We start from the raw sequence: 15,428 nt of genomic DNA, 5'->3' as shown, positions 1-15,428 counted from the left end.
ACACACACACACACACACACACACAGTTGCCTGTTAAACTGCAGTTAGAGAGCGAGTCGGAAAACCATTAGGAGGGCGGTAACGTGTGAGAGAGGGAAAGAGAGAGTAGAGAAATGCAAATAAATGTTAGCGAGCCGTCGCTAGCAGCAGATGGCTTAGAGAGAGAGGGGGATGGAGAGCAGAGAGAGCGAGAGTGTTTTCATTTCCAACATGCCGCCTCTCAGCCTTGCCACTCCTCTCCTATTCTCCCTTCTTTTCATCCCACCCTCTCCACTCAGCATCTCTTATCACCTCCTCCCTCTTTTCTCTCCTCCCTCCCTCTTCCTCCTCTCATTCCATCCTCCTCCTCTCTTCATCTGTCTCTCCTTTGATTAGCTTGCTGGTCATGGCGGAATGCGGCAGGGTTTTTTAACACCCCTCCTCTCCCATCCATTCTTTCTCTCCTCCCCCTCCCCACCCCTCTTCCCCTTCACTCCCCCTCCTCCATCTCCCCCTCCATATCCCTCTTCCCCTTCACCCCCCCTCCTCCCCCTCCACACCCCTCTTCTCCTTCACCCCCCTCCCCATCCCTCTTCCCCTTCACCCCCCTCCTCCCCTTCCATATCCCTATTCCTCTTCACCTCCCCCTCCATATCCCTCTTCCCCTTCACCCCCCCCTCCATATTCCCCTTCTCCCCATCCCTCTTCCCCTTCACCCCCCTCCTCCCTCTACCCCTTCACCCCCTCCCCCTCCATATCCCTCTTCCTCTTCACCTCCCCTCCATATCCCTCTTCCCCTTCACCCCCCTCCATATCCCTCTTCCTCTTCACCTCCCCCTCCATATCCCTCTTCCCCTTCACCCCCTCCATATCCCTCTTCCTCTTCACCCCCTCCATATCCCTCTTCCTCTTCACCTCCCCTCCATATCCCTCTTCCTCTTCACCTCCCCCTCCATATCCCTCTTCCTCTTCACCTCCCCCTCCATATCCCTCTTCCTCTTCACCTCCCCTCCATATCCCTCTTCCTCTTCACCTCCCCTCCATATCCCCCTTCCTCTTCACCTCCCCTCCATATCCCTCTTCCTCTTCACCTCCCCCTCCATATCCCTCTTCCTCTTCACCTCCCCTCCATATCCCTCTTCCCCTTCACCCCCCCTCCATATCCCTCTTCCTCTTCACCTCCCCCTCCATATCCCTCTTCCCCTTCACCCCCCCTCCATATCCCTCTTCCTCTTCACCTCCCCCTCCATATCCCTCTTCCTCTTCACCTTCACCTCCCCCTCCATATCCCTCTTCCTCTTCACCTCCCCCTCCATATCCCTCTTCCTCTTCACCTCCCCCTCCATATCCCTCTTCCCCTTCACCCCCCCTCCATATCCCTCTTCCTTCTCACCTCCCCCTCCATATCTCTCTTCCCCTTCACCCCCCCTCCATATCCGTCTTCCCCTTCCCCTTCACCCCTCGCCATATCCTTCCCCTTCACCCCCCCCTCCCCTCCCTCTTCCCCTTCACCCCCCCTCCATATCCCTCTTCCCCTTCACCCCCCCTCCATATCCGTCTTCCCCTTCCCCTTCACCCCTTCGCCATATCCTTCCCCTTCACCCCCTCCCCCTCATGGAAACATGGGTGTTTTCTTCCCTTCCTCCTCTCTTCTAGGCTCTTGTCCCCAAAATAGAGACAGTTATGGATTCACACATTTGATTTGATTTTATTCTATTGTTCCTATTTTGGGGGGTTTTAAAATGCAGAGAGACGGCTCTGAAAATGTCTTATTTTCCTCCTCCCTTCCTCTTCTGCCCTGTGAAATAATTCACTACTAGACATCAAAATGTGAATTATTCACCGGGTGCTTCCTTCTGCAGTGACCTGAAAAATGCCCAAGCCACACTCATACACACGAACACGTTGTACATACACACTCATACACACGAACACGTTGTACATACACACTCATACACACGAACACGTTGTACGTACATACACACTCATACACACGAACACGTTGTACATACACACTCATACACACGAACACGTTGTACATACACAGGCTGGCAAGTGCTGTGTGTGCGCGCGCATGCGTGTGCATGGGAGTGTGTATTTGCGTATAGTATGTCTGTGTGAATGTGTACTGAATGTGTACTGAATGTGTACTGAATGTGCACGTATGCAGGTATGTGTACTGTACATCCAAATATCTCAGTCTCCATCTCTCTGCTTCTACTCCATGTATTACGGTAGGTAAGAACGGGTACATCTAATTCTTACCTCGCATCACTTTCCCCCTCTGCTCCACTACTCCAGGTATTACGGTAGGTAAGAACGGGTACATCTACTTCTTACCTCGCATCACTTTCCCTCTCTGTCCCACTACTCCAGGTATTATCTACATCTACTTACCTCTCATCACTTTCCCTCTCTGCTCCACTACTCCAGGTATTACGGTAGATAAGAACGGGTACATCTACTTCTTACCTCTCATCACTTTCCCTCTCTGTCCCACTACTCCAGGTATTACGGTAGATAAGAACGGGTACATCTACTTCTTACCTCTCATCACTTTCCCTCTCTGCCCCACTACTCCAGGTATTACGGTAGATAAGAACGGGTACATCTACTTCTTACCTCTCATCACTTTCCCTCTCTGCCCCACTACTCCAGGTATTACGGTAGATAAGAACGGGTACATCTACTAGATAAGAACTACATCTACCTCTCATCACTTTCCTCTGCCCCACTCTCTATTACGCCCTACTTCTTACCTCTCATCACTTTCCACTACTCTAGGTATTACGGTAGATAAGAACGGGTACATCTACTTCTTACCTCTCATCACTTTCCCTCTCTGTCCCACTCAAGTATTACGGTTTCTACTTCTTACCTCTCATCACTTTCCCTCTCTGCCCCACTACTCCAGGTATTACGGTAGATAAGAACGGGTACATCTACTTCTTACCTCTCATCACTTTCCCTCTCTGCCCCACTACTCCAGGTATTACGGTAGATAAGAACGGGTACATCTACTTCGTAGACGGGACCATGATCAGGAAGGTGGATCGTAACGGGATCATCTCCACCCTGTTGGGCTCCAACGACCTCACCTCAGCACGACCCCTGACCTGTGACACCAGCATGCACATCAGACAGGTGGGTCACATGCACACAGGGGCATCCACCTGAACACGAACACACACCAAACCTCCAGTGTTTGCTGGACTCACTTTATCTTAATGGCGGCCCTGAGTCATCGTTCAGAGCCATACATATACAAACATGGTTCTATCACCCTTACTATATACATTTGGCAATATACATTCAGTCCATATAGCCTCTTTGATGTAGACTGTAGTAGATGATGTGGCTGGCTAGTATTGACAGGGGTGTTGTCTCATCTGAGAGAACCAGTGTTCTCCACTACTGAGTGGCAGTGCCTATTAAAGGCCTAAAGCTCCCCCTGCTGGCCGCTCGCTATACCCCAAACCTGCCCCCAGTCAACCAGCACAGCTGAACTCTGTCCTATGGCGTAGATTACAGTGCCAGGTTTGGGGACGATTCCATTTCAATTCAACCAATTCAGGAAGTAAACTGAAATTACACAATGAGAAAAAAAAGGTGTTTTAACTATTAAACTTAAATAATAGCCTGGGTGTTTTATTTGCTTAAATCACTGAAAACAACTGTTGCTTATTAGAGACAGGCTTTTATTTGAGTCTATTTCCTTAGTGCACACAGCTTTTGCTCATTTGCACATTTCCTGCACTGATGTCTTATCATTTACACACTGTGTCACGTTTCTTTTGTCTTATTATATATATTTAAAAAAACATTCTAAACTTTTCCTTGTGCATTTTCGTCGGTTCTGCCGATTTCTAGGGCTCTGTACTCTCGAAGCTCTTGACTGTTTTTTGTGCTTGTCAGTTAGCTAGCAGTTCTCAGCTGTTAGCAGCCAATGGCTAGCAGTTTCTTACTGGAGATATAAACTGATGATTTTGTCAAAAATGTTTGATTCATTACTGAATTATTCAATGTAAAAAAATCAAGCATTAAACCTTGTAAACAATTCATTTCGACCCGGCGTTTATTTGAAAGAGGCTTTTATTTACTGAAATGTGTGCAGTTGCTCAGCTATTAAAAGGGACAGGTGATTATTTGAAACTCGGCATCTAATTGAGGTTTTACAGTTGTTCACTTCCCGAATTGAAATGGAACTGACCCCAACCCCAAACAGCACTATGGCCCTCAGCCTCAGCTCTTTCTAAGGGCCAAATCCAACTCCAGGTATTTCAGGGTCCAGTTTGGATCACACTTTATTGTTGAAAGACAGGAATCATCCGAGGATTAAGAGGGAACAGGATGTGTCAATCATAATACTGTTCCTGAAAGTGGCCTCCCCTATTGGAGGTTTTACGAGGCGCTTTTCCTGGATTATCCAATCAGAGTGGGCTATTTTGAGCTTTAGGGAAGCACTGAAGTGGGTTATCTTGAGTGATAGGCTGCTGGTGGTGCTGTCTAGATGGTGGTAGTTTGTTGATGTTTTTTTGCCAAACTGAGAAAGCCCAAGAGAATGTCAGTTTTCTGACTGAAAGTATATTGACAGTGTTCTGAACTAATGTGAAGCACAACCAGTGTGGGCAAGTCAGGTATTTGGTGTTGTTGTCTCTGAGTCCCCTGTGCCTTCCACTGCTAGCTAGATCAGTGTGTGTGTGTGTGTGTGTGTGTGTGTGTGTGTGTGTGTGTGTGTGTGTGTGTGTGTGTGTGTGTGTGTGTGTGTGTGTGTGTGTGTGTGTGTGTGTGTGTGTGTGTGTGTGTGTGTGTGTGTGTGTGTGTGTGTGTGTGTGTGTGTGTGAGAGAGAGCCCTGAGCTACCCCTATATCAACCCTCGCTACACCTCACTCCCTCCAATTCCCCGTCTCTCAAAACAGACAAATTGACTCAGATCATTCTTCTCCATCTCTCCATCTCTCCATCCCTCTCTTCCTTTCTTCTTTGGACTCACTCCTCCTCCTTCTCATCCTCTTCTCCTCTGTCACAATCACAGAGCGAGGGAGAGAGTCCCCTGTGACAAAGAGAGAGAGAAACACAGAGTTGAGTTATTCAGAGAGGAACATATATGCAGTACCCATGGGTCCGGGGGGAAGAATGGGGAAGAGACACAGTGTAGCACAGCCAGCCAGGGAGGGAGAAGAAGTATGGTTGCATCCCAAATAGCACCTTATTCCCTAGATAGTGCACTAAATAGGGAACAGGGTGCCATTTGGCAAGCAACCTGGGACTCACTGGAGCAAAAACAAACGGAAGACAGCTCTGTGTCAGTTAAAACAGGCAGCAAACACTGCAACCCCCAACCACTGTCACCTCAACATGGCGGTGGTATGAAATAAAATGTTCCCATACACATGCTGTACTGTAGAGAGGGGATTCCCCTTCAAAGCCTCAGTGCTTTCAAGGCTATACCACTCTCTCTCTCCAGCTCACTCTCTCCAACTCTCTCTCTCCAACTCACTCTCTAGCTCTCTCTCTCTCCAGCTCACTCTCTCCAACTCTCTCTCTCCAACTCACTCTCTAGCTCTCTCTCTCTATCTCTCTCTCTCCAGCTCTCTCTCCATTTCTTTCTCTCCAGCTCTCTCCCTCCAGCTCTCTCTCCAGCTCTCTCTCTCCAGCTCTCTCTCTCCAGCTCTCTCTCTCCAGCTCTCTCTCTCCATCTCTCTCTCTCCAGCTCTCTCCATTTCTTTCTCTCCAGCTCTCTCTCTCCAGCTCTCTCCAGCTCTCTCTCCAACTCTCTCTCTTCAGCTCTCTCTCCATTTCTTTCTCTCCAGCTCTCTCTCTCCAGCTCTCTCTCTCCATCTCTCTCTCTCCAGCTCTCTCTCTCCAGCTCTCTCTCTCCAGCTCTCTCTCTCTCCAGCTCTCTCTCTCCAGCTCTCTCTCTCCAGGAGCTATGTTGAGAAGTTGACGATTGAACTCTGCCTTGCGCTGCAGTGGCTACCAACTGATGATTTTGGGCATCTGAATAGACAGGAACGCTCTGTTGTCATTTCACTTTCCTCCACTTCCATTCAACAGGGGGGAAAAGCAGGGGTTAAGTATTTGTAGCACTTTGAGAGGCGAAGGAAGAAACACAGTCTGTCTTCCAGTCACTGCATGGTACCAAGTGCCCAAATAGTGTCTCTTTATTTCAGCTTTATCCATGTATAATGTATGGCCTGTAATTGGCAGGGAAGAGCTTTCATGTGGTCGAGCTAAAGGCTAAAAGCGTCATTAGCTTTTAATGGTCCTCTGCTGAAGCGCTCAACCTGCCAGGTCACTCAGGGTCGGGGGTGAGGTGAAGACGTCGAAGACAGCAGATCCCTAACTACCGCTGTGCCCGGAGCTCTACAACACACTAATGGTGCAGAAGTGTGTGTGTTTAGGGGGGTGGTTGGGCTGGGGTGCGGGAGTGTGTATGTGTTCTCTTCATATCATCTTTACCATCACATTTTGTCCGCCAGCATACCCTGCTCCTCCACCGGGAGATGGAAAGAGAATGAGAGAGAAGTCTCGTTGAGACTATAAAACTTGAACGTTTACGTCTCCCTTTCTCTCTCCTCTTTGTTTTGCCAGCAGAGAGTTGCTTCCCTCGGGCGATGAGGGAGCGCATCATTTCGCAGAGCGTGTGTCGGGGTGTGCGTGCGTGTGTGTGTGCGCGCATGTGTGCATGCGTAAGTGAGTGTGGGCCTGCATGTGTGTGTGCGCGTGTGTGTGTGTGTGTTTGTCTTTAAAATGTAATAAATGACCCGGTGGCTGATTTAAATTGAATCAGAGCGAAGCACACAATGTATAAGTCCTGAGAAGTAAAGGATCCTTCTTCATCAGTGTCACAGCCAGACGCTCAGGGGGGGTAGGGGGGGCAGAGGGGGCTTGGGGGGTGCAGAGCAGCACTAGCCTCACATCTCATCTGTTCTGTCTTTGTGGGTTGATTTGTTTGTTTCTGTCATATTTACGGAACTTTTGCGAAGAGTTTTCACTCCTTCAGGCTAATAAAGGTTCTGGTTGATTTATTTTTCTTCTCCTTTCAGTGGATGTAAATTGTTCAGTGTTTTTGGGGTCTGCAATGTCTTTTTGGTTAGGTGTGGGACCACAGTACGGCTAGCTGTCTCCCTTGGCGTCAGATAATGAGGATCCTAATGAATCTAATCTCTGCTGTAGGTTCGTCTGGAGTGGCCCACAGCTCTGGCCATCAACCCCATGGATAATTCCATCTATGTCCTGGACAACAACGTGGTGCTGCAGATCACTGAGAACAGACAGGTGACCATCACACGCCCACATAGGAGCACTTCTATTACATACGCAAATACGTTCATGCTGGTAGTGGGAACAATGCATGATGGGTAAGGCGAGATGGAAGGATGCACCGACACATTGGGGCTGAATAAGCCTTGGCCAAGATACTGTTCGCCTCTTTGACTTGTGTTGTTGCTGTGTCCCAACAGGTGCGCATCGTGGCGGGACGCCCCATGCACTGCCAGGTGCCGGGTATAGAATACACGCTGGGCAAGCGGGCGGTGCAGACCATGCTGGAGGGAGCTGCCGCCATCGCCCTCTCCTACAGTGGCGTGCTCTACATCGCCGAGACTGATGAGAAGAAGATACACCGCATCCGCCAGGTCATATAGTCCTGTAATATAGTACAATGATATGTCATGAGATGCAAACGAAGAGGGGGGGGAAAGGCCAAGAACAACGTACTGTTGTATTTGTCGTTCTGGCTGGCACTGCTTTTGCAGCCTATTTTGAATATCTTTCAATGATTGTTATATCATTGTTTTTACCCTCGTTGCACTGATTGTAAGTGGCTGTGGATCAGAGCGTTCTGCTAAATGATTCAACTTCACATGTAAATGTAGGTGTCCACGGGCGGCGATATCACGCCCTTGGCCGGAGCTCTGTCCGACTGCGACTGCAAGAACGACGCCAACTGCGACTGCTACCAGACGGGTGACGGCTACGCCAAAGACGCCCGCCTCAACTCGCCCTCCTCGCTGGTCGTCTCGCCCGACGGTACGCTCTACGTGGCCGACCTGGGCAACATCCGCATCCGCGCCGTCCGCCGCAACCAACCGCCATCGGGCTCCGCCGTGTCCGGCCCGGGCTCCTTCGAGGTGGCCTCGCCGTCGTCCCAGGAGCTCTACGTGTTTGATTCCAACGGAACCCACCAGTTCACCATGTCTCTCGTCACCGGGGACTACAAGTACAACTTCAGCTATAGCAACGAGGAGGACATTACAGCCGTAACGGATAGTAGTGGCAACACCTTGAGGATCCGCCGCGACCCCAACCGGATGCCGGTGCGGATCGTTGCCCCGGACAACCAGGTGATCTGGCTGACAATCGGGACCAATGGCGGGTTGAAGACACTGACGGCCCAGGGACAGGAGCTGGTGCTGTTCACCTACCACGGCAACAGTGGGCTGCTCGCCACCAAGACCATACAGATAGGATGGACCACCTTCTATGAGTAAGTAGTACTTACTGACCAGCAAAGACTTGGGGCTCCATTCTGACTGACTATTTGACTGACTGACTGACTATCTGCCTGACTGACTATCTGCCTGACTGACTATCTGACTGACTGAAATCTGACTCATAGACTGACTGACTATCTGACTGACTGACAATCTGACTCATAAACTGACTGACTATCTGACTGACTGACAATCTGACTCATAAACTGACTGACTATCTGACTGACAATCTGACTCATAAACTGACTGACTATCTGACTGACTATCTGACTGACTGACAATCTGACTCATAAACTGACTGACTATCTGACTGACTGACAATCTGACTCATAAACTGACTGACTATCTGACTGACAATCTGACTGACAATCTGACTCATAAACTGACTGACTATCTGACTGACTATCTGACTGACTGACAATCTGACTCATAAACTGACTGACTATCTGACTGACAATCTGACTCATAAACTTACTGACTATCTGACTGACAATCTGACTCATAAACTGACTGATAAACTGACTGACTATCTGACTGACTGACAATCTGACTGACAATAAAAACTGACTGACTATCTGACTGACAATCTGACTCATAAACTGACTATCTGACTGATCTGACTGACTGACAATCTGACTCATAAACTGACTGACTATCTGACTGACAATCTGACTCATAAACTGACCGACTATCTGACTGACAATCTGACTCAACTAATCTGACTGACTATCTGACTGACAATCTGACTCATAAACTGACTGACTATCTGACTGACAATCTGACTCATAAACTGACTGACTATCTGACTGACAATCTGACTCATAAACTGACTGACTATCTGACTGACAATCTGACTGACTGACAATCTGACTCATAAACTGACTGACTACTGACAATCTGACTCATAAACTGAACTGACTGACAATCTGACTCATAAACTGACTGACTATCTGACTGACAATCTGACTCATAAACTGACTGACTATCTGACTGACTGACAATCTGACTCATAAACTGACTGACTATCTGACTGACAATCTGACTGACAATCTGACTCATAAACTGACTGAAACTGACTGACTATCTGACTGACTGACAATCTGACTCATAAACTGACTGACTATCTGACTGACAATCTGACTGACATAAACTGACTGACTATCTGACTGACAATCTGACTGACTGACAATCTGACTCATAAACTGACTGACTATCTGACTGACAATCTGACTCATAAACTGACTGACTATCTGACTGACAATCTGACTCATAAACTGACTGACTATCTGACTGACAATCTGACTGACTGACAATCTGACTCATAAACTGACTGACTATCTGACTGACAATCTGACTCATAAACTGACTGACTATCTGACTGACTGACTATCTGACTGACTATCTGACTGACAATCTGACTCATAAACTGACTGACTATCTGACTGACAATCTGACTCATAAACTGACTGACTATCTGACTGACAATCTGACTCATAAACTGACTGACTATCTGACTGACTCTGACTGACATAAACTATCTGACTGACTATCATGACTGACAACTGACAATCTGACTCATAAACTGACTGACTATCTGACTGACAATCTGACTGACTGACAATCTGACTCATAAACTGACTGACTATCTGACTGACAATCTGACTCATAAACTGACTGACTGACAATCTGAACTGACTGACTATCTGACTGACTGATCTGACTAAACTGACTGACTATCTGACTGACAATCTGACTCATAAACTGACTGACTATCTGACTGACAATCTGACTCATAAACTGACTGACTATCTGACTGACAATCTGACTGACAATCGACTCATAAACTGACTGACTATCTGACTGACAATCTGACTCATAAACTGACTGACTATCTGACTGACAATGACATAAACTCTGACTGACTGACAATCTGACTCATAAACTGACTGACTATCTGACTGACAATCTGACTCATAAACTGACTGACTGACTATCTGACTGACTATCTGACTGACTGACAATCTGACTCATAAACTGACTGACTATCTGACTGACAATCTGACTCATAAACTGACTGACTATCTGACTGACAATCTGACTGACACAATCTGACTCATAAACTGACTGACTATCTGACTGACTGACAATCTGACTCATAAACTGACTGACTATCTGACTGACAATCTGACTCATAAACTGACTGACTATCTGACTGACAATCTGACTGACTGACAATACTCATAAACTGACTGACTATCTGACTGACAATCTGACTCATAAACTGACTGACTATCTGACTGACAATCTGACTCATAAACTGACTGACTATCTGACTACTATCTGACTGACAATATCTGACTGACAATCTGACTCATAAACTGACTGACAATCTGACTCATAAACTGACTGACTATCTGACTGACAATCTGACTGACTGACAATCTGACTCATAAACTGACTGACTATCTGACTGACAATCTGACTCATAAACTGACCGACTATCTGACTGACAATCTGACTCATAAACTGACTGACTATCTGACTGACAATCTGACTCATAAACTGACTGACTATCTGACTGACTGACAATCTGACTCATAAACTGACTGACTATCTGACTGACAATCTGACTGACAATCTGACTCATAAACTGACTGACTATCTGACTGACTGACAATCTGACTCATAAACTGACTGACTATCTGACTGACAATCTGACTCATAAACTGACTGACTATCTGACTGACAATCTGACTGACTGACAATCTGACTCATAAACTGACTGACTATCTGACTGACTGACAATCTGACTCATAAACTGACTGACTATCTGACTGACAATCTGACTCATAAACTGACTGACTATCTGACTGACAATCTGACTGACTGACAATCTGACTCATAAACTGACTGACTATCTGACTGACAATCTGACTCATAAACTGACCGACTATCTGACTGACAATCTGACTCATAAACTGACTGACTATCTGACTGACTATCTGACTGACAATCTGACTCATAAACTGACTGACTATCTGACTGACAATCTGACTCATAAACTGACTGACTATCTGACTGACAATCTGACTCATAAACTGACTGACTATCTGACTGACAATCTGACTGACTGACAATCTGACTCATAAACTGACTGACTATCTGACTGACAATCTGACTCATAAACTGACCGACTATCTGACTGACAATCTGACTCATAAACTGACTGACTATCTGACTGACAATCTGACTCATAAACTGACTGACTATCTGACTGACAATCTGACTCATAAACTGACTATCTGACTGACTATCTGACTGACAATCTGACTCATAAACTGACTGACTATCTGACTGACTATCTGACTGATTGACAATCTGACTCATAAACTGACTGACTATCTGACTGACAATCTGACTCATAAACTGACTGACTATCTGACTGACAATCTGACTCATAAACTGACTGACTATCTGACTGACAATCTGACTCATAAACTGACTGACTATCTGACTGACAATCTGACTGACTGACAATCTTACTCATAAACTGACTGACTATCTGACTGACTATCTGACTGATTGACAATCTGACTCATAAACTGACTGACTATCTGACTGACAATCTGACTCATAAACTGACTGACTATCTGACTGACAATCTGACTGACTGACAATCTGACTCATAAACTGACTGACTATCTGACTGACAATCTGACTCATAAACTGACCGACTATCTGACTGACAATCTGACTCATAAACTGACTGACTATCTGACTGACAATCTGACTCATAAACTGACTGACTATCTGACTGACAATCTGACTCATAAACTGACTGACTATCTGACTGACAATCTGACTGACTGACAATCTGACTCATAAACTGACTGACTATCTGACTGACTATCTGACTGATTGACAATCTGACTCATAAACTGACTGACTATCTGACTGACAATCTGACTCATAAACTGACTGACTATCTGACTGACAATCTGACTCATAAACTGACTGCCCCACTGGTTGTGTTTCAGAAATCTGCTATAAGAGAAGTCTCTCTCCCTCTGTTGTCCCCTAAGACTGTGTAAGGAAGTGTCAGTGTACCCCTTTTTGTGAGTGTCCCTTGTCCCGTAAGTCCTAACTCTGACAGCATGATGATGTCCTTCATCATCCTATACCATCTAGTGATTGGCTGTGTGTATACTATAGAGCCAGCAGCCATCTTTTCTGCACTTCCATCTGATCTGTATCAGTAAGACAGGAGCTGATCAATGCCTGCTCAGCAAAACCATGTCACACACACTCACATACACACACATACCCTTACACACACGCCACACAACTCAGGGGACATCTTCATAGAAAACTTTCCGTTCCGTTTCACCTTGTACTGTACCACGTTCCAACACATGGAGGAATAGTTGTAAATTATACAGTGTGTGTGTGTGTGTGTGTGTGTGTGTGTGTGTGTGTGTGTGTGTGTGTGTGTGTGTGTCATGCTTGGAGGAGAGCTCATCTGGGAGCCACACCCACTGTCACCATGGAGGAAATATGAAGGGAGAACAGAGAGAGGAGATAAAGAAGAGTGTGAGACAGAGAGAGTCACAAAGTGCCTGTTACTCCCAGAGCAGACATACACCATCAGACACAGGGCTGTCACTACATCTCTCTCTAAATCTGATAGTAGGCTAGCTCAGACACACACAAACACACACACTGACACTCCCTCCAGGTACCAAAATAGACTCCCAGCCATATGGGACAGCAAAGGCCCAAGTCAGCTAGCCAGGCAGTGTGTTCCACCATACTACAGCTTCCATAGCCCAAAACTTTTACCACAGAACCCTTGTCAAAAAGACATCCTCTGAGTCTGAACCCAAACCCTGACCCCTATCCCCTCGTACAAACCAGTTCATACATCGTCCCCTCAACCTGCTACCCGCTGACTCTCTATTCAACATCACAATGCCAGAGGAAGTCGTTGACTACAGTTCTACAGTGTCTGACTGTATCCTTAAATACATGTACAAAAACAAACAAATGTTTCCTGATCTTTCTCTCAGATAAAGGAGAGACACTTCAGAACAAACTGCCTTTTGATATTTTTGATGGGACTATCTGTTGTTTCATGTAGTGAATCTGTTATTCAGTGTGATTGTATGGGCTAATAGCAGTAAAGATACAAATATATATTTTTTGGGATACTTCAAGGGGTCTTAAAATTCAAAATCAAATAGCTAAATATTTATTGGAAGGACATTCTTAAAACAATTCCATATAACTTTATTTTCCTATTTTTCTCCCCTCGCTCCCTCTGTCTCTCTCCCCTCTCTCTCTCTCTCTCTCTCTCTCTCTCTCTCTCCTCTGTCTTCTCCCCTCTGTCTTCTCTCCCCTCTCTTTCTCTCTCCCTCCCTCTCTCTGTCTTCTCTCCCCTCTCTTTCTCTCTCCCTCCCTCTCTCTGTCTTCTCTCCTCTTTCTCTGTCTTCTCTCCCCTCTCTTTCTCTCTCCCTCCCTCTCTCTGTCTTCTCTCTTCTCTCTCTGTCTTCTCTCCTCTCTCTCTGTCTTCTCTCCTCTCTCACTGTCTTCTCTCCTCTCTCTCTGTTTTCTCTCCTCTCTCTCTGTTTTCTCTCCTCTCTCTCTGTCTTCTCCCCTCTCTCTGTCTTCTCTCCCCTCTCTTTCTCTCTCCCTCCCTCTCTCTGTCTTCTCTCCTCTCTCTCTGTCTTCTCTCCTCTCTCTCTCTCTGTCTTCTCTCCTCTCTCTCTGTCTTCTCTCCCTCTCTGTCTTCTCTCCTCTCTCTCTCTCTGTCTTCTCTCCCCTCTCTTTCTCTCTCCCCCCCTCTCTCTGTCTTCTCTCCTCTCTCTCTGTCTTCTCTCCCCTCTCTTTCTCTCTCCCTCCCTCTCTCTGTCTTCTCTCCTCTCTCTCTGTCTTCTCTCCCCTCTCTTTCTCTCTCCCTCCTCTCTCTCTGTCTTCTCTCCTCTCTGTCTTCTCTCCTCTCTCTCTGTCTTCTCTCCTCTCTCTCTGTCTTCTCTCCTCTCTATGTCTTCTCTCCTCTCTCTCTGTCTTCTCTCCTCTCTCTCTGTCTTCTCTCCTCTCTCTCTGTCTTCTCTCCTCTCTCTCTGTCTTCTCTCCTCTCTCTGTTTTCTCTCCTCTCTCTCTGTTTTCTCTCCTCTCTCTCTGTCTTCTCTCCTCTCTCTCTGTCTTCTCTCCTCTCTATGTCTTCTCTCCTCTCTCTGTCTTCTCTCCTCTCTCTCTGTCTTCTCTCCTCTCTCTATGTCTTCTCTCCCCTCTCTTTCTCTCTCCCTCCCTCTCTCTGTCTTCTCTCCTCTCTCTCTGTCTTCTCTCCCCTCTCTTTCTCTCTCCCTCCTCTCTCTCTGTCTTCTCTCCTCTCTGTCTTCTCTCCTCTCTCTCTGTCTTCTCTCCTCTCTCTCTGTTTTCTCTCCTCTCTCTCTGTCTTCTCTCCTCTCTCTCTGTCTTCTCTCCTCTCTCTCTGTTTTCTCTCCTCTCTCTCTGTCTTCTCTCCTCTCTCTCTGTCTTCTCTCCTCTCTCTCTGTCTTCTCTCCTCTCTGTCTTCTCTCCTCTCTCTCTGTCTTCTCTCCTCTCTCTATGTCTTCTCTCCTCTCTCTCTGTCTTCTCTCCTCTCTCACTTTCTCTTCTTTCTTTCTTTCTTTCTTTCTTTCTTTCTTTCTATCTATCTCCATTCCCTCCAGTTATGACAGTGAGGGTCGTCTAACCAACGTGACATTCCCTACGGGGGTGGTGACCAACCTGCACGGGGACATGACCGGGGCCATCACGGTGGACATTGAGACGTCCGGCCGTGACGAGGACGTCAGCATCACCACCAACCTCTCCTCCATTGACTCCTTCTACACACTGGTCCAGGGTAAGTAGAGGTGGGGAGGTGTGTGTGTGTGTGTTTACACATATCTGTGTGTCTCAACGTTGTGA

At 46.8% G+C, this 15,428-nt stretch overlaps 1 protein-coding gene across 14 annotated transcripts in view; it reads left to right on the top strand.

The window, feature by feature from the left end:
* LOC118361866 (teneurin-3) overlaps positions 1-15,428 on the top strand; it is a 510,845-nt gene that overhangs the window by 477,638 nt on the left and 17,779 nt on the right. For 8 of the 14 annotated variants that reach the window (XM_052486681.1, XM_052486675.1, XM_052486676.1 and 5 more), the window contains 6 exons: positions 2,488-2,637; positions 2,894-3,123; positions 7,159-7,260; positions 7,446-7,619; positions 7,860-8,470; positions 15,188-15,363. In XM_052486681.1, the coding sequence (XP_052342641.1) occupies positions 2,488-2,637; positions 2,894-3,123; positions 7,159-7,260; positions 7,446-7,619; positions 7,860-8,470; positions 15,188-15,363 (1,443 nt within the window). The remainder of the gene's footprint in view (positions 1-2,487; positions 2,638-2,893; positions 3,124-7,158; positions 7,261-7,445; positions 7,620-7,859; positions 8,471-15,187; positions 15,364-15,428) is intronic. The other 6 variants (XM_052486687.1, XM_052486682.1, XM_052486680.1 and 3 more) reach the window with 2 other exon arrangements.

Source organism: Oncorhynchus keta, chromosome 29, assembly GCF_023373465.1.
Source record: "Oncorhynchus keta strain PuntledgeMale-10-30-2019 chromosome 29, Oket_V2, whole genome shotgun sequence".
NCBI classification, from domain to species: Eukaryota; Metazoa; Chordata; class Actinopteri; order Salmoniformes; family Salmonidae; genus Oncorhynchus; species Oncorhynchus keta.
This window is presented reverse-complemented; position numbering and strand designations above follow the sequence as displayed.